The following is a 20,000-nucleotide window of genomic DNA, read 5'->3' as shown; positions in this document are numbered from 1 at the left end:
CAGTAGCAGCAGCAGTTTTATCATTATTATTTCTTTTCTTTTTTTTAATAGGTAGTAGTAGCAGTAGTAGTAGCAGTAGTAGTAGCAGCAGAGAAGCGGTGATTGTCCCAAGGAACAAGGCAGTGATCACTCCAGTGACTGCCGACAGGTGATTGCCCGTGTGGATGACCTGGAGAAGCTGGTGAACGCCTCCCAGGTGGCATGCTACCAGGCGGGGGGTCAGCACCAGGACCACGGGCACCTGACGCACAAGGTGACGATGGTGGAGAACCTGGTGAAGGCCATCTCTTCCCGTGAGTTGGTGTTTTTCCATCACCTCTCTCTTCTCCACGCCCTCCCTCGTCCCTCTCCTCACCTGCTCTCTTTGTCTCTTTGTCCTCAACAAAGTGGAGCAGTGGCCCAGTGGTTCTCTGTCCGACAAGGAGGCCGGTGTCTTCAGGTTCGATTCCCGTGTGGACTTGGAGTTTTGCCCCCAGCCCCCTCTCCCACCCTCTTCCAGACCCTGAGAGCTGGTAGTTGCAGCCACAAAGTTCACTTTGATGGAGAGAACAGCTGGAATTTCCCACAGAGAAATCCGCTGTGACCACAGAACACTACAGAGGGATGCAATGGCCGACTGGCCCTGTGCTGAATGTCATGATCTACTGAGAGCATGGAAGTGCGTGCAAGACCAAGTGTTCCAGACTTAAGGTTTACTATTTACTTTTGAACGTATCTGTACATGGCTGTCACTGATTTTGCATTCTATGTACATGTGACGTCATATTGCATATAAAAGAAACAATTGCTGGTATGAGGCAGCGCTTGCGCACGAACGCACACACACACACACACACACACACACACACACACACACACACACACACACACACACACACACACTCACTCACTCACTCACTCACTCACTACCCTCCCTCCCTCTCAAAACACATACATATATATACACACACGATGACCAAACAACGTTAATTACAGTGACGTCACATGTCCTGCTAGGTCAGGACAACAGTGACGTCAGCTTCCACGTCAGGATGACCAAGCACAACAGCAGCAGGAACACCATGGGGCCTGACGACACCACACCCCCACCTGACAGCCCTGTGCTGCTGAGAGAGGAGGTGGACAACAGGGGACATGGCTTTGATAAGGTAGGTCACCTGTCTGTTGAGGGTGTGACCAGGTAGGTCACCTGTCTGTTGAGGGTGTGACCAGGTAGGTCACCTGTCTGTTGAGGGTGTGACCAGGTAGGTCACCTGTCTGTTGAGGGTGTGACCAGGTAGGTCACCTGTCTGTTGAGGGTGTGACCAGGTAGGGTGTGACCAGGTAGGTCACATGTCTGTTGAGGGTGTGATCAGGTAAGTCACCTGTCTGTTGAGGGTGTGACCAGGTAGGTCACCTGTCTGTTGAGGGTGTGACCAGGTAGGGTGTGACCAGGTAGGTCACCTGTCTGTTGAGGGTGTGACCAGGTAGGTCACCTGTCTGTTGAGGGTGTGACCAGGTAGGGTGTGACCAGGTAGGTCACCTGTCTGTTGAGGGTGTGACCAGGTAGGTCACCTGTCTGTTGAGGGTGTGACCAGGTAGGTCACCTGTCTGTTGAGGGTGTGACCAGGTAGGGTGTGACCAGGTAGGTCACCTGTCTGTTGAGGGTGTGACCAGGTAGGGTGTGACCAGGTAGGTCACCTGTCTGTTGAGGGTGTGACCAGGTAGGTCACCTGTCTGTTGAGGGTGTGACCAGGTAGGGTGTGACCAGGTAGGTCACCTGTCTGTTGAAGGTGTGACCAGGTAGGTCACCTGTCTGTTGAGGGTGTGACCAGGTAGGGTGTGACCAGGTAGGTCACCTGTCTGTTGAGGGTGTGATCAGGTAGGTCACCTGTCTGTTGAGGGTGTGACCAGGTAGGGTGTGACCAGGTAGGTCACGTGTCTGTTGAGGGTGTGATCAGGTAGGTCACCTGTCTGTTGAGGGTGTGACCAGGTAGGGTGTGACCAGGTAGGTCACCTGTCTGTTGAAGGTGTGACCAGGTAGGTCACCTGTCTGTTGAGGGTGTGACCAGGTAGGGTGTGACCAGGTAGGTCACATGTCTGTTGAGGGTGTGATCAGGTAAGTCACCTGTCTGTTGAGGGTGTGACCAGGTAGGTCACCTGTCTGTTGAGGGTGTGACCAGGTAGGGTGTGACCAGGTAGGTCACCTGTCTGTTGAGGGTGTGACCAGGTAGGTCACCTGTCTGTTGAGGGTGTGACCAGGTAGGGTGTGACCAGGTAGGTCACCTGTCTGTTGAGGGTGTGACCAGGTAGGTCACGTGTCTGTTGAGGGTGTGACCAGGTAGGTCACCTGTCTGTTGAGGGTGTGACCAGGTAGGGTGTGACCAGGTAGGTCACCTGTCTGTTGAAGGTGTGACCAGGTAGGTCACCTGTCTGTTGAGGGTGTGACCAGGTAGGGTGTGACCAGGTAGGTCACCTGTCTGTTGAGGGTGTGACCAGGTAGGGTGTGACCAGGTAGGTCACGTGTCTGTTGAGGGTGTGATCAGGTAGGTCACCTGTCTGTTGAGGGTGTGACCAGGTAGGGTGTGACCAGGTAGGTCACCTGTCTGTTGAGGGTGTGACCAGGTAGGGTGTGACCAGGTAGGGTGTGACCAGGTAGGTCACCTGTCTGTTGAGGGTGTGACCAGGTAGGGTGTGACCAGGTAGGTCACCTGTCTGATGAGGGTGTGACCAGGTAGGTCACCTGTCTGTTGAGGGTGTGACCAGGTAGGGTGTGACCAGGTAGGGTGTGACCAGGTAGGTCACTTGTCTGCTGAAGGTGTGACCAGGTAGATCACTTGTCTGCTGAAGGTGTGACCAGGTAGATCACTTGTCTGCTGAAGGTGTGACAAGACAGGGCGTGACCAGGTAGGGTGTGACCAGACAGAGTATGACCTGGAGGGGTGTGAGCAGGTAGGGTGTGACCAGGTAGGGTGTGACCAGGTGGGGTGTGACCAGATAGGGTGTGACCAAGTGGGTGTGACCAGGTAGGGTGTGACCAGGTGGGGTGTGACCAGTTGGGGTGTGACCAGACAGGGTGTGACCAGACAGGGTGTGACCAGGTGGGGTGTGACCAGACAGGGTGTGACCAGGTGGGGTGTGACCAGGTGGGGTGTGACCAGACAGGGTGTGACCAGACAGGGTGTGACCAGGTGGGGTGTGACCAGGTGGGGTGTGACCAGATAGGGTGTGACCAGGTGGGGTGTGACCAGACAGGGTGTGACCAGGTGGGGTGTGACCAGGTGGGGGTGTGACCAGACAGGGTGTGACCAGACAGGGTGTGACCAGGTGGGGTGTAACCAGATAGGGTGTGACCAGGTGGGGTGTGACCAGGTGGGGGTGTGACCAGGTGGGGTGTGACCAGACAGGGTGTGACCAGGTGGGGTGTGACCAGACAGGGTGTGACCAGGTGGGGTGTGACCAGACAGGGTGTGACCAGGTGGGGTGTGACCAGACAGGGTGTGACCAGGTGGGGTGTGACCAGACAGGGTGTGACCAGGTGGGGTGTGACCAGACAGGGTGTGACCAGACAGGGTGTGACCAGGTGGGGTGTGACCAGACAGGGTGTGACCAGACAGGGTGTGACCAGGTGGGGTGTGACCAGGTGGGGTGTGACCAGACAGGGTGTGACCAGGTGGGGTGTGACCAGACAGGGTGTGACCAGATGGGGTGTGACCAGACAGGGTGTGACCAGGTGGGGTGTGACCAGACAGGGTGTGACCAGGTGGGGTGTGACCAGACAGGGTGTGACCAGACAGGGTGTGACCAGACAGGGTGTGACCAGGTGGGGGTGTGACCAGGTGGGGTGTGACCAGGTGGGGTGTGACCAGGTGGGGGTGTGACCAGGTGGGGTGTGACCAGGTGGGGGTGTGACCAGGTGGGGTGTGACCAGACAGGGTGTGACCAGGTGGGGTGTGACCAGGTGGGGTGTGACCAGGTGGGGTGTGACCAGACAGGGTGTGACCAGACAGGGTGTGACAGACAGGGTGTGACCAGACAGGGTGTGACCAGGTAGGGTGTGACCAGATAGGGTGTGACCAAGTGGGTGTGACCAAGTGGGTGTGACCAGGTAGGGTGTGACCAGGTGGGGTGTGACCAGTTGGGGTGTGACCAGACAGGGTGTGACCAGGTGGGGTGTGACCAGGCAGGGTGTGACCAGACAGGGTGTGACTAGGTGGGGTGTGACCAGGTGGGGTGTGACCAGGTGGGGGTGTGACCAGACAGGGTGTGACCAGGTGGGGTGTGACCAGGTGGGGTGTGACCAGACAGGGTGTGACCAGGTGGGGTGTGACCAGGTGGGGTGTGACCAGGTGGGGTGTGACCAGACAGGGTGTGACCAGGTGGGGTGTGACCAGACAGGGTGTGACCAGACAGGGTGTGACCAGGTGGGGTGTGACCAGGTGGGGTGTGACCAGGTGGGGTGTGACCAGACAGGGTGTGACCAGAGAGGGTGTGACCAGGTAGGGTGTGACCAGGTGGGGTGTGACCAGGTGGGGTGTGACCAGACAGGGTGTGACCAGGTGGGGTGTGACCAGGTGGGGTGTGACCAGACAGGGTGTGACCAGACAGGGTGTGACCAGGTGGGGTGTGACCAGACAGGGTGTGACCAGACAGGGTGTGACCAGGTGGGGTGTGACCAGACAGGGTGTGACCAGGTGGGGTGTGACCAGGTGGGGTGTGACCAGGTGGGGTGTGACCAGGTGGGGTGTGACCAGACAGGGTGTGACCAGGTGGGGTGTGACCAGACAGGGTGTGACCAGACAGGGTGTGACCAGGTGGGGTGTGACCAGGTGGGGTGTGACCAGGTGGGGTGTGACCAGGTGGGGTGTGACCAGACAGGGTGTGACCAGGTGGGGTGTGACCAGGTGGGGTGTGACCAGACAGGGTGTGACCAGGTGGGGTGTGACCAGGTGGGGTGTGACCAGGTGGGGTGTGACCAGACAGGGTGTGACCAGACAGGGTGTGACCAGGTGGGGTGTGACCAGACAGGGTGTGACCAGGTGGGGTGTGACCAGGTGGGGTGTGACCAGACAGGGTGTGACCAGGTGGGGTGTGACCAGGTGGGGTGTGACCAGACAGGGTGTGACCAGACAGGGTGTGACCAGGTGGGGTGTGACCAGACAGGGTGTGACCAGGTGGGGTGTGACCAGGTGGGGTGTGACCAGGTGGGGTGTGACCAGACAGGGTGTGACCAGACAGGGTGTGACCAGGTGGGGTGTGACCAGACAGGGTGTGACCAGACAGGGTGTGACCAGGTGGGGTGTGACCAGGTGGGGTGTGACCAGGTGGGGTGTGACCAGGTGGGGTGTGACCAGATGGGGTGTGACCAGATGGGGTGTGACCAGGTGGGGTGTGACCAGACAGGGTGTGACCAGGTGGGGTGTGACCAGCCAAGTCACTTGTCTGCTGACCTGTCCATTGTGTGGTACTGTGTCCTGTCAGACAATGACCATCAGAACAACAGAGGAGGAAGCCGTTGTCCCGATTGTCTGAGCTACAATTTGATCACAGTGGAGAGTGTCTTGCCCAAGTTACACCCCCACTCTCTCAGCCCAGAAGACGTCAGAACAGTCAGCGTCGGGGTGGTCCCCAAAGGCCAAGTAGCCCCCAAGGCTGCAGAACAAAGAGCAAGTGCTGTTTTGCCTCCTAAGAGCGAGAGTCATGGTCCTTCACAAAAGACTCAGCTGTAAATGAATTCCCATTGCAGAGGAGAAACCATTGAGGATACAGCTCTCTCACTTTGATCATGTAGTGTTATTTCGGTAATGTGTGGGGGGGTCGGGGGGGGGGGGGGGAGCGTGGCCAAGTAATGCCGAGCACAACATAAGTTTGGTACCTCGTTATTGTTCTTCTGCTTTGTTTTAGTGCATGTTTTGACATGGGTTTTTTCTGAATGAAAATTGGTTTAAACCAAACGAAAAACATTCCATCACATTCTTGGGCATGATATGAGCTTCTTGTTGCTCTGCCGGGTTTGGTTTTGTTTTGTTGTTGTTGCTGTTGTTGTTGTTTTTGATATGTTTTCTGAATGAATATGTGTTTAAACCAAAAGAAAAACATTTGACCACATGCTTAGACACAATGTAAGCTTCTTGTTGCTTCTTGTTGTAATAGGTGTTCTGAATGAAAACAATGTTCTGAAGGCCAACGGCAGCTTCAGCGCCCCCTACACGGCCACCTACCTCTTCCTGGCCTCTCTGGCGGCCGGGACAAAGGGAGACTACGCCCAGATGTACCTGATGTGGAACGAGCGGGCCGTGGACTTCGTGCAGGCTTTCGGGGCCAGCAACTTCACGTCGGGGTCTGTGCACGCCGTGCTGCATCTCCAGCAGGGCGACAGGGTGTGGCTCAAGACAGGCCACGGACACAGTGTCTTCAACGCCTCCTCCACAGCCTTCAGCGGCGCTCTGATCTGGAAGGACCCCTGAGGAAAGGCAGCAGATCTCTACCGTCCTCTGTGGCTGCACAGACCAGTCTGGGCCATACTGTGTACCTTCACTTTCCCCTCACACAATACACAACACACAATACACAATACCAAATGCATGTTTCGTCTGCAATACGAGGAATTCAATTGTGGTGTGTAGCGTGTGTGTGTGTGTATGTGTGTGTGTGTGTGTGTGTGTGTGTGTGTGTGTGTGTGTGTGTGTTTTGTGTGCTGTGTGTGTGTGTGTGTGTGTGTGTGTGTGTGTGTTCAGCTTCTATGCTGCACATGACAGGCGTAGGTAAACAGTGAGTACAGTGGATGTGCACCGCTCCCAAGCACACAGATGGTGGCCATGGTAACGTAGCCTTTACGGCCATTCGGGCAGTGAAGTCACATCCACTGTGTCTAGGGTTCGCCATATGGAGACAGTGAAGTCACATCCACTGTGTCTAGGGTTCGCCATATGGAGACAGTGAAGTCACATCCACTGTGTCTAGGGTTCGCCATATGGAGACAGTGAAGTCACATCCACTGTGTCTAGGGTTCGCCATATGGAGACAGTGAAGTCACATCCACTGTGTCTAGGGTTCGCCATATGGAGACAGTGAAGTCACATCCACTGTGTCTAGGGTTCGCCATATGGAGACAGTGAAGTCACATCCACTGTGTCTAGGGTTCGCCATATGGAGACAGTGAAGTCACATCCACTGTGTCTAGGGTTCGCCATATGGAGACAGTGAAGTCACATCCACTGTGTCTAGGGTTCGCCAAATGGAGACAGTGAAGTCACATCCACTGTGTCTAGGGTTCGCCATATGGAGACAGTGAAGTCACATCCACTGTGTCTAGGGTTCGCCATATGGAGACAGTGAAGTCACATCCACTGTGTCTAGGGTTCGCCATATGGAGACAGTGAAGTCACATCCACTGTGTCTAGGGTTCGCCATATGGAGACAGTGAAGTCACATCCACTGTCTCTAGGGTTCGGCATAGGAAGGCAGTGAAGTCACATCCACTGTGTCTAGGGTTCAGCACAGGAAGGCAGTGAAGTCACATCCACTGTGTCTAGGGTTCAGCAGAGGAAAGCAGTGAAGTCACATCCACTGTGTCTAGGGTTCAGCAGAGGAAAGCAGTGAAGTCACATCCACTGTGTCTAGGGTTCAGCATAGGAAAGCAGTGAAGTCACATCCACTGTGTCTAGGGTTCAGCACAGGAAAGCAGTGAAGTCATCCACTGTGTCTAGGGTTCAGCAGAGGAAAGCAGTGAAGTCATCCACTGTGTCTAGGGTTCAGCAGAGGAAAGCAGTGAAGTCACATCCACTGTGTCTAGGGTTCAGCACAGGAAAGCAGTGAAGTCATCCACTGTGTCTAGGGTTCAGCAGAGGAAAGCAGTGAAGTCATCCACTGTGTCTAGGGTTCAGCATAGGAAAGCAGTGAAGTCACATCCACTGTGTCTAGGGTTCAGCACAGGAAAGCAGTGAAGTCATCCACTGTGTCTAGGGTTCAGCAGAGGAAAGCAGTGAAGTCACATCCACTGTGTCTAGGGTTCAGCACAGGAAAGCAGTGAAGTCATCCACTGTGTCTAGGGTTCAGCAGAGGAAGGCAGTGAAGTCACATCCACTGGGCCCAGTCCTCTCTTTCCGCTGTTTGAACCCTCCCCATCCGGTCAAGGTCCCTCACACCGAGGAGTAAAATGGCAGTAACGTGTTTTTCTCAAGGACACGTCAGGCCGAAACGGGGCCTCCAACTGTGATCACTGACATCATTGTCAATCTGTGTGGCTCTGGAACCATCACGTGACATCACCGTCCTTCAGCATGGCTGTAGTGGAAACAGCAGTGAGGGTCGTGACGTAAGGCTGCATGGCTCTAGCAGGATGACTGCATTGCCATTGTCAGTATTCCTTCAGCGTGGCTCTGGCAGGATGACTGCATTGCCATTGTCAGTATTCCTTCAGCGTGGCTCTGGCAGTATCGCCATAAGAATGAATGTGGCCTGGTAAGTATTGTCACCTCACGGAGATCAGATTCAAATGACCAGCGGGAGATCAGATTGAAATGACCGGGCAGGAGATCAGGAGATCAGATTGAAATGACCGGTAAGGAGATCAGATTGAAATGAGGCAGGAGATCAGATTGAAATGAGGCAGGAGATCAGATTGAAATGACCTGGCAGGAGATCAGGAGATCAGATTGAAATGAGGCAGGAGATCAGGAGATCAGATTGAAATGAGGCAGGAGATCAGGAGATCAGATTGAAATGACCAGCGGGAGATCAGGAGATCAGATTGAAATGACCGGTAAGGAGATCAGATTGAAATGACCGGGCAGGTCAGATTGAAATGACCGGTAAGGAGATCAGATTGAAATGACCGGGCAGGAGATCAGATTGAAATGACCGGGCAGGAGATCAGATTGAAATGAGCGGTAAGGAGATCAGATTGAAATGACCGGGCAGGTCAGATTGAAATGACCGGGCAGGTCAGATTGAAATGACCGGTAAGGAGATCAGATTGAAATGACCGGGCAGGTCAGATTGAAATGACCGGTAAGGAGATCAGATTGAAATGACCGGTAAGGAGATCAGATTGAAATGACCGGGCAGGTCAGATTGAAATGACCGGGCAGGAGATCAGATTGAAATGGCCGGGCAGGAGATCAGCATTCTTCATTGGGATTTCTTCCTTTGGGATTACATTACGTTTAATCAGCAATATCTGTTACGACATCAAAAAGAAACAAAATATCTGCTGTTCAAACTGATACCACAGTGATAGTTTAGTGAAATCCAGCGATCAAGGTGTTCATTTCAAAGACACACTGACCAACTGACCAGTGTCCACCACCCTCAGCAGCTATACATCATCTTCCAGAAGCAAACTCATTCCAAAACTAATCATGATAAATTATGCCCACGCCATATTCAGCACTTCAAAATATTATTGTTTGCTTGTATTTCTGAAGTAAAACAAAACACCTTGGTTCCTCCGTCGCAACTACAAGCGTTGTCTGCTTCTTCTTTCTCTTCTTCTTCTTCTTCTTCTTCTTCTTCTTCTTTCTTCTTCTTCTTCTTCTTCTTCTTCTTCTTCTTCTTCTTCTTCTTCTTCTTCTTCTTTCTTCTTCTTCTTCTTCTTCTTTCTTCTTCTTCTTTCTTCTTCTTCTTCTTCTTCTTCTTCTTCTTCTTCTTCTTCTTCTTCTTCTTCTTCTTCTTCTTCTTCTTCTTCTTCTTCTTCTTCTTCTTCTTCTTCTTCTTCTTCTTCTTCTTCTTCTTCTTCTTCTTCTTCTTCTTCTTCTTCTTCTTCTTCTTCTTCTTCTTCTTCTTCTTCTTCTTCTTCTTCTTCTTCTTCTTCTTCTTCTTCTTCTTCTTCTTCTTCTTCTTCTTCTTCTTCTTCTTCTTCTTCTTCTTCTTCTTCTTCTTCTTCTTCTTCTTCTTCTTCTTCTTCTTCTTCTTCTTCTTCTTCTTCTTCTTCTTCTTCTTCTTCTTCTTCTTCTTCTTCTTCTTCTTCTTCTTCTTCTTCTTCTTCTTCTTCTTCTTCTTCTTCTTCTTCTTCTTCTTCTTCTTCTTCTTCTTCTTCTTTCTTCTTCTTCTTCTTCTTCTTCTTCTTCTTCTTTCTTCTTCTTCTTCTTCTTCTTCTTCTTCTTCTTCTTCTTCTTCTTCTTCTTCTTCTTTCTTCTTCTTCTTCTTCTTCTTCTTCTTCTTCTTCTTCTTCTTCTTCTTCTTCTTCTTCTTCTTCTTCTTCTTCTTCTTCTTCTTCTTCTTCTTCTTCTTCTTCTTCTTCTTCTTCTTCTTCTTCTTCTTCTTCTTCTTCTTCTTCTTCTTCTTCTTCTTCTTCTTCTTCTTCTTCTTCTTCTTCTTCTTCTTCTTCTTCTTCTTCTTCTTCTTCTTCTTCTTCTTCTTCTTCTTCTTCTTCTTCTTCTTCTTCTTCTTCTTCTTTCTCTTCTTCTTCTTCTTTCTTCTTCTTCTTCTTTCTTCTTCTTCTTCTTCTTCTTTCTTCTTCTTCTTCTTCTTCTTCTTCTTCTTCTTCTTCTTCTTCTTCTTCTTCTTCTTTCTTCTTCTTCTTCTTCTTCTTCTTCTTCTTCTTCTTCTTCTTCTTCTTCTTCTTCTTTCTTCTTCTTCTTCTTTCTTCTTCTTCTTCTTCTTTCTTCTTCTTCTTCTTCTTCTTCTTCTTCTTCTTCTTCTTCTTCTTTCTTCTTCTTCTTCTTCTTCTTCTTCTTCTTCTTCTTCTTCTTCTTCTTCTTTCTTCTTCTTCTTCTTCTTCTTCTTCTTCTTCTTCTTCTTCTTCTTCTTCTTCTTCTTCTTCTTCTTCTTCTTCTTCTTCTTCTTCTTCTTCTTTCTTCTTCTTCTTCTTCTTCTTCTTCTTCTTCTTCTTCTTCTTCTTCTTCTTCTTCTTCTTCTTCTTCTTCTTCTTCTTCTTCTTCTTCTTCTTCTTCTTCTTTCTCTTCTTCTTCTTCTTTCTTCTTCTTCTTCTTTCTTCTTCTTCTTCTTCTTCTTCTTCTTCTTCTTCTTCTTCTTCTTCTTCTTCTTCTTCTTCTTCTTCTTCTTTCTTCTTCTTCTTCTTTCTTCTTCTTCTTCTTCTTTCTTCTTCTTCTTCTTCTTCTTCTTCTTCTTCTTCTTCTTCTTCTTCTTCTTCTTTCTCTTCTTCTTCTTCTTTCTTCTTCTTCTTCTTTCTTCTTCTTCTTTCTTCTTCTTCTTCTTCTTCTTCTTCTTCTTCTTCTTCTTTCTTCTTCTTCTTCTTCTTCTTCTTCTTCTTCTTCTTCTTCTTCTTCTTCTTCTTCTTCTTCTTCTTCTTCTTCTTCTTCTTCTTCTTCTTCTTCTTCTTCTTCTTCTTTCTTCTTCTTCTTCTTAAGTGGCTGCTGCTGCTGCTCTTACTTTGATCCCTCTTCTTTTTGTTTCCTTTTTTTTTTAATACAGAACTGGGTTAATTTTCACTTTTTATCACGACTATTACACCATAATGAAAAGAAAAAGATCCACGTGACACAGATAAAAGGCGAAGGCCATGACGCAGGCAGAGGTCAAAGGTAGGAAGGGTCAGCAGATAAGCTGCTGCTGTTGGCGGTTCGTGCCGACAGAAGTGTTGCTGAGATGTATATGTGTAGTGTTCAGGTCAACGGACAGAAGGTGTAGTCATATGTATGTGTAGTGTACAGGTCAACGGACAGAAGCTGTAGTGAGACGTATGTGACAGAAGCCGTATTGAACTCCGTGCTGTGCCAGTGAATTACACTGCAGGCAAGGCCGCCGTGATGGAAGATTTCCGACTGCTGATTGTTCAGACCGGAGGTAAGAGTGTTCTTCGGTGAGTGCACAGCACAGAACACGGACCACTGTCACAGACAGCCCTGAGATATAATTATGTTCACACTGTACATGTCACAGACAGCCCTGAGATATAATTATGTTCACACTGTACATGTCACAGACAGCCCTGAGATATAATTATGTTCACACTGTACATGTCACAGACAGCCCTGAGATATAATTATGTTCACACTGTACATGTCACAGACAGCCCTGAGATATAATTATGTTCACACTGTACATGTCACAGACAGCCCTGAGATATAATTATGTTCACACTGTACATGTCACAGACAGGCCTGAGATATAATTATGTTCACACTGTACATGTCACAGACAGGCCTGAGATATAATTATGTTCACACTGTACATGTCACAGACAGCCCTGAGATATAATTATGTTCACACTGTACATGTCACAGACAGCCCTGAGATATAATTATGTTCACACTGTACATGTCACAGACAGCCCTGAGATATAATGTTCACACTGTACATGTCACAGACAGCTCTGAGATATAATTATGTTCACACTGTACATGTCACAGACAGCTCTGAGATATAATTATGTTCACACTGTACATGTCACAGACAGCCCTGAGATATAATTATGTTCACACTGTACATGTCACAGACAGCTCTGAGATATAATTATGTTCACACTGTAAATGTCACAGACAGCTCTGAGATATAATTATGTTCACACTGTACATGTCACAGACAGCTCTGAGATATAATTATGTTCACACTGTACATGTCACAGACAGCCCTGAGATATAATTATGTTCACACTGTACATGTCACAGACAGCCCTGAGATATAATTATGTTCACACTGTACATGTCACAGACAGCCCTGAGATATAATTATGTTCACACTGTACATGTCACAGACAGCCCTGAGATATAATTATGTTTACACTGTACATGTGACATACAGCCCTGAGATATAATTATGTTCACACTGTACATGTCACAGACAGCCCTGAGATATAATTATGTTCACACTGTACATGTCACAGACAGCCCTGAGATATAACTATGTTCACACTGTACATGTCACAGACAGCCCTGAGATATAACTATGTTCACACTGTACATGTCACAGACAGCTCTGAGATGTATGTTTACACTGTACATGTGACATACAGCTCTGAGATATATTCTCACACTGTACATGTCACATATGATCCAGATACAATCGACACAAGGGAATCATCACATATGATCCAGATAAAATCGATACAAGAGAATCATCACATGTGATCATGATACAATTGATACAAGAGAATCATCACATATGATCCAGATAAAATCGATACAAGAGAATCATCACATGTGATCCTGATACAATTGATACAAGAGAATCATCACATATGATCCAGATACAATTGATACAAGAGAATCATCACATATGATCCAGATAAAATCGATACAAGAGAATCATCACATGTGATCCTGATACAATTGATACAAGAGAATCATCACATATGATCCAGATACAAGGTCCATAATACATTTATCATCGTTATTTTCGGCGGATTATAATGCACTGGAAGAAAAAAAACACGATATTGGCAAGAGAAACATCCCTGATCATGATCCAGGTACAATTGACAAGGACTACCCAAAAAGGAAGGGAGGCTACTCCTTTGAGCTGTGCGACAGTGGCGCCCTCTCGGTGCTTCGTAAAGTGCAGCCGTCCTTCCCCTTCCGCCTGGTGACGCCATGTTTGGAAGACAGCCAGGACCTGACCAATCAGCACAGGTTTATTTATAGCACAGGTCCACGTGACCTTACCTTTTGTGAGGGAAAGGGTGGTGTGTGTGTGTGTTTCGGTTTTGTCAGTTGGTTGCCTTTGTGTGGCAGTTTCTGTTTTCTGTTTGACTGGCACTTGTGGTCCTTTCTTTGTGAGCAGTGATGCTCTTCTTTCCGTCAATAGGAACGTCAGATGTATCAAATGGCACAAAACGTCAGATGTATCAAATGGCACAAAACGTCAGATGTATCAAATGGCACAAAGAAAGAAGAACGTTATGCAAAGATTGATAGGTAAGAATGTGAAGAAGGCTATCAGAGTGGGTTGGGGGTTACACTTCTGATCCAGTGAAGAAGCTATCAGAGTGGGTTGGGGGTTAACACTTCTGATCCAGTGAAGAAGGCTATCAGAGTGGGTTGGGGGTTAACACTTCTGATCCAGTGAAGAAGGCTATCAGAGTGGGTTGGGGGTTACACTTCTGATCCAGTGAAGAAGGCTATCAGAGTGGGTTGGGGTTAACACTTCTGATCCAGTGAAGAAGGCTATCAGAGTGGGTTGGGGTTAACACTTCTGATCCAGTGAAGAAGGCTATCAGAGTGGGTTGGGGTTAACACTTCTGATCCAGTGAAGAAGGCTATCAGAGTGGGTTGAGGTTAACACTTCTGATCCAGTGAAGAAGCTATCAGAGTGGGTTGGGGTTAACACTTCTGATCCAGTGAAGAAGCTATCAGAGTGGGTTGGGGTTAACACTTCTGATCCAGTGAAGAAGGCTATCAGAGTGGGTTGGGGTTAACACTTCTGATCCAGTGAAGAAGGCTATCAGAGTGGGTTGGGGTTAACACTTCTGATCCAGTGAAGAAGGCTATCAGAATGGGTTGGGGGTTACACTTCTGATCCAGTGAAGAAGGCTATCAGAATGGGTTGGGGTTAACACTTCTGATCCAGTGAAGAAGGCTATCAGAGTGGGTTGGGGGTTACACTTCTGATCCAGTGAAGAAGGCTATCAGAGTGGGTTTGGGGTTACACTTCTGATCCAGTGAAGAAGGCGCTATCAGAGTGGGTTGGGGGTTACACTTCTGATCCAGTGAAGAAGGCTATCAGAGTGGGTTGGGGTTAACACTTCTGATCCAGTGAAGAAGCTATCAGAGTGGTTTGAGGTTAACACTTCTGATCCAGTGAAGAAGCTATCAGAGTGGGTTGGGGTTAACACTTCTGATCCAGTGAAGAAGCTATCAGAGTGGGTTGGGGGTTACACTTCTGATCCAGTGAAGAAGCTATCAGAGTGGGTTGGGGGTTACACTTCTGATCCAGTGAAGAAGGCTATCAGAGTGGGTTGGGGTTAACACTTCTGATCCAGTGAAGAAGCTATCAGAGTGGGTTGGGGTTAACACTTCTGACCCAGTGAAGAAGGCGCTATCAGAGTGGGTTGAGGTTAACACTTCTGATCCAGTGAAGAAGGCGCTATCAGAGTGGGTTGGGGTTAACATTTCTGATCCAGTGAAGAAGGCTATCAGAGTGGGTTGGGGGTTACACTTCTGATCCAGTGAAGAAGCTATCAGAGTGGGTTGGGGGTTACACTTCTGATCCAGTGAAGAAGGCTATCAGAGTGGGTTGGGGTTAACACTTCTGATCCAGTGAAGAAGGCGCTATCAGAGTGGGTTGGGGTTAACACTTCTGATCCAGTGAAGAAGGCTATCAGAGTGGGTTGGGGTTAACACTTCTGATCCAGTGAAGAAGGCGCTATCAGAGTGGGTTTGGGTTAACACTTCTGATCCAGTGAAGAAGGCTATCAGAGTGGGTTGGGGGTTACACTTCTGATCCAGTGAAGAAGGCGCTATCAGAGTGGGTTTGGGTTAACACTTCTGATCCAGTGAAGAAGGCTATCAGAGTGGGTTTGGGGTTACACTTCTGATCCAGTGAAGAAGGCGCTATCAGAGTGGGTTGGGGGTTACACTTCTGATCCAGTGAAGAAGGCTATCAGAGTGGGTTGGGGGTTACACTTCTGATCCAGTGAAGAAGGCTATCAGAGTGGGTTGGGGTTAACACTTCTGATCCAGTGAAGAAGGCTATCAGAGTGGGTTGGGGGTTACAATTCTGATCCAGTGAAGAAGGCTATCAGAGTGGGTTGGGGTTAACACTTCTGATCCAGTGAAGAAGCTATCAGAGTGGGTTGGGGGTTACACTTCTGATCCAGTGAAGAAGGCTATCAGAGTGGGTTGGGGTTAACACTTCTGATCCAGTGAAGAAGCTATCAGAGTGGTTTGAGGTTAACACTTCTGACCCAGTGAAGAAGGCGCTATCAGAGTGGGTTGGGGTTAACACTTCTGATCCAGTGAAGAAGGCTATCAGAGTGGGTTGGGGGTTACACTTCTGATCCAGTGAAGAAGGCTATCAGAGTGGGTTTGGGGTTACACTTCTGATCCAGTGAAGAAGGCGCTATCAGAGTGGGTTGGGGGTTACACTTCTGATCCAGTGAAGAAGGCTATCAGAGTGGGTTGAGGGTTACACTTCTGATCCAGTGAAGAAGGCTATCAGAGTGGGTTGGGGGTTACACTTCTGATCCAGTGAAGAAGGCTATCAGAGTGGGTTGGGGTTAACACTTCTGATCCAGTGAAGAAGGCTATCAGAGTGGGTTGGGGGTTACAATTCTGATCCAGTGAAGAAGGCTATCAGAGTGGGTTGGGGTTAACACTTCTGATCCAGTGAAGAAGCTATCAGAGTGGGTTGGGGGTTACACTTCTGATCCAGTGAAGAAGGCTATCAGAGTGGGTTGGGGTTAACACTTCTGATCCAGTGAAGAAGCTATCAGAGTGGTTTGAGGTTAACACTTCTGACCCAGTGAAGAAGGCGCTATCAGAGTGGGTTGGGGTTAACACTTCTGATCCAGTGAAGAAGGCTATCAGAGTGGGTTGGGGGTTACACTTCTGATCCAGTGAAGAAGGCTATCAGAGTGGGTTGGGGTTAACACTTCTGATCCAGTGAAGAAGGCGCTATCAGAGTGGGTTGGGGTTAACACTTCTGATCCAGTGAAGAAGGCTATCAGAGTGGGTTGGGGTTAACACTTCTGATCCAGTGAAGAAGGCGCTATCAGAGTGGGTTGGGGTTAACACTTCTGATCCAGTGAAGAAGGCGCTATCAGAGTGGGTTGGGGTTAACACTTCTGATCCAGTGAAGAAGGCGCTATCAGAGTGGGTTTGGGTTAACACTTCTGATCCAGTGAAGAAGGCTATCAGAGTGGGTTGGGGTTAACACTTCTGATCCAGTGAAGAAGGCTATCAGAGTGGGTTGGGGGTTACACTTCTGATCCAGTGAAGAAGGCTATCAGAGTGGGTTGGGGTTAACACTTCTGATCCAGTGAAGAAGGCTATCAGAGTGGGTTGGGGTTAACACTTCTGATCCAGTGAAGAAGGCTATCAGAGTGGGTTGGGGTTAACACTTCTGATCCAGTGAAGAAGCTATCAGAGTGGGTTGGGGTTAACACTTCTGATCCAGTGAAGAAGGCTATCAGAGTGGGTTGGGGGTTAACACTTCTGATCCAGTGAAGAAGGCTATCAGAGTGGGTTGGGGTTAACACTTCTGATCCAGTGAAGAAGGCGCTATCAGAGTGGGTTTGGGTTAACACTTCTGATCCAGTGAAGAAGGCTATCAGAGTGGGTTGGGGTTAACACTTCTGATCCAGTGAAGAAGCTATCAGAGTGGGTTGGGGGTTACACTTCTGACCCAGTGAAGAAGCTATCAGAGTGGGTTGGGGTTACACTTCTGATCCAGTGAAGAAGGCTATCAGAGTGGGTTGAGGGTTACACTTCTGATCCAGTGAAGAAGGCGCTATCAGAGTGGGTTGGGGGTTACACTTCTGATCCAGTGAAGAAGGCTATCAGAGTGGGTTGGGGGTTACACTTCTGATCCAGTGAAGAAGGCTATCAGAGTGGGTTGGGGTTAACACTTCTGACCCAGTGAAGAAGGCTATCAGAGTGGGTTGAGGGTTACACTTCTGATCCAGTGAAGAAGGCGCTATCAGAGTGGGTTGGGGTTAACACTTCTGATCCAGTGAAGAAGGCTATCAGAGTGGGTTGGGGGTTACACTTCTGATCCAGTGAAGAAGGCTATCAGAGTGGGTTGGGGGTTACACTTCTGATCCAGTGAAGAAGCTATCAGAGTGGGTTGGGGTTAACACTTCTGATCCAGTGAAGAAGGCTATCAGAGTGGGTTGGGGTTAACACTTCTGATCCAGTGAAGAAGCTATCAGAGTGGGTTGGGGGTTACACTTCTGATCCAGTGGTTACCAGTGGTCAGATTTCGGGGTCCAGCTTCGGCATGGTGTTGTGACTGGGAAAGGCACTTTGCTCCGATTTTCCTCACTCTGCCCAGATGTGAATGGGTTGCCTGCATGACTTTGGTTGTGGAAGATCAAATGCTGCAGAAGGAGAGAATTGATCACCGCCTTTCTATGCCAAGCCCTGGACACAGTGGATAGGAGTTCAGCGCCTTTCTATGCCAAGCCCTGGACACAGTGGATAGTTCAGCGCCTTTCTATGCCAAGCCCTGGACACAGTGGATAGTTCAGCGCCTTTCTATGCCAAGCCCTGGACACAGTGGATATGAAATCACCGTCCCCATGGCTGTGGCACTTTTAGCATTTTACCTTTGTTTGTTTGTTTCTTTCTTTCTTTGTTTAGGAAGGAAGAAGGATGGTTTGTGACTTGCCCATTTTACAGTCAGACCTGAAGGACACGCACAGCAGGAACACACCTCGTCCTCACGTCACCTTCCAGGCAGCAAGATGCTCCTCAAGGTGTGTGAAGAGGGGAGTAATCCCGTGCTGCATGTTCTATGGTGTGTGAAGAGGGAGGTAACCCTGTGCTGCATGTTGCAGACACCTCATCCTGAGGGCCTGTCAGGAGGCAGCGGCAGAGCGGCACATCCTCGTCACCCACGGCACGGACACCATTCTGCCCACTGCCACCTACCTCGCCACCCACCTCCACCCACACCCCGCCCCGCCTCACCCTCCTGACCAATCAGCAGGAGGCTGTCTCGCTGACCAGTCACAGTCCGCGGCTTGTGACGCTGTCAGCCAACCGGCGGGCAGGCCGACGACACGTGACGAAGAGGGCGTGTCACCGGGTCAGGTGATCGTGCTGACGGGAGCCTTTCTGCCCGAACGCTTCAAAGACTCAGACGCTGACTTCAACGTGGGGGTGGCGGTGGGGGCTATGCAGGGGGGGCTTCCCCCGGGGGTGTACGTGGCACTGGGGGGGAGGGTGTGGAGCTGGGATCGTGTGACCAGGTTGGAAAGCGGTCAGTTTGTCAGTGTGCAGTGAAGTTAGCGTTTAATGTAGTTTCTTGAGGTTTCCACACTTCTTTCCTCTTACAATGACATGAGCAGACATGTTTTATGTTGGTTTTGTTTCTTTGTTTTGTTATTCTTTTATGTAACTTCTCATTTGATTTATTCTGTTTTCCACAAAGCGATTTCAAACCATTTTTTGTTTGAATGTACCACTCCATCCACTAAATTTAACTTCCAAAAGTACTACAGTGTGGATTGTTGCCAAGATGACGGTGGGATAAATGTCAAAGCTGAGAATTTGGAAAATATATATATGATTATTATTTCCATAAACATTTTGTCATCTGACCCAAATTTGCTTGAGAGAGAGAGAGAGAGAGAGAGAGAGAGAGAGAGAGAGAGAGAGAGAGAACACATGCACGCGTTCACATACAATACACACACACACACACACACACACACACACACACACACACACACACGCACGCACGCACACATGCACACACACACACACACAGATACACACACAGACACACTCTCACACACTCACACACACACACACAGACTCACACCACACACACACACACACACACACACACACACACGCGCGCGCGCGGCGCGCGCACACACACACACACACACACACACACACTCGTGGCAGCCAGTGCAGAGAGACATCAATGCCGTCAGTGATTGATAGGACTGGACACTGAAGGTGTGGTCAGTGGAGAGAGACATCAATGCCGTCAGTGATTGACAGGACTGGACACTGAAGGTGTGGTCAGTGGAGAGAGACATCAATGCCGTCAGTGATTGACAGGACTGGACACTGAAGGTGTGGTCAGTGGAGAGAGACACCGTCAGTGATTGATAGGACTGGACACTGAAGGTGTGGTCAGTGGAGAGAGACACCGTCAGTGATTGATAGGACTGGACACTGAAGGTGTGGTCAGTGGTGAGAGACACCGTCAGTGATTGATAGGACTGGACACTGAAGGTGTGGTCAGTGGAGAGAGACACCGTCAGTGATTGATAGGACTGGACACTGAAGGTGTGGTCAGTGGAGAGAGACACCGTCAGTGATTGATAGGACTGGACACTGAAGGTGTGGTCAGTGGAGAGAGACATCAATGCCGTCAGTGATTGATAGGACTGGACACTGAAGGTGTGGTCAGTGGAGAGAGACACCGTCAGTGATTGATAGGAC

The 20,000-nt window shown here is 49.2% G+C and overlaps 1 protein-coding gene across 1 annotated transcript in view; it reads left to right on the top strand.

Moving 5' to 3' along the window:
* Positions 1-6,516, top strand: part of LOC143281361 (uncharacterized) — a 14,294-nt gene extending 7,778 nt beyond the window's left edge. The window contains exons 5-7 of the mRNA XM_076586565.1: positions 149-293; positions 997-1,148; positions 6,162-6,516. Of these exons, the coding sequence (XP_076442680.1) occupies positions 149-293; positions 997-1,148; positions 6,162-6,446 (582 nt within the window). The 3' untranslated portion in view covers positions 6,447-6,516. The remainder of the gene's footprint in view (positions 1-148; positions 294-996; positions 1,149-6,161) is intronic.
* Positions 6,517-20,000: the final 13,484 nt, after the last annotated feature.

The sequence above is a fragment of the Babylonia areolata genome, chromosome 4 (assembly GCF_041734735.1).
Source record: "Babylonia areolata isolate BAREFJ2019XMU chromosome 4, ASM4173473v1, whole genome shotgun sequence".
Classification (NCBI taxonomy): domain Eukaryota; kingdom Metazoa; phylum Mollusca; class Gastropoda; order Neogastropoda; family Buccinidae; genus Babylonia; species Babylonia areolata.
The sequence above is the reverse complement of the archived record's forward strand: the minus strand, read 5'-3'. Positions and strand labels throughout refer to the sequence as shown.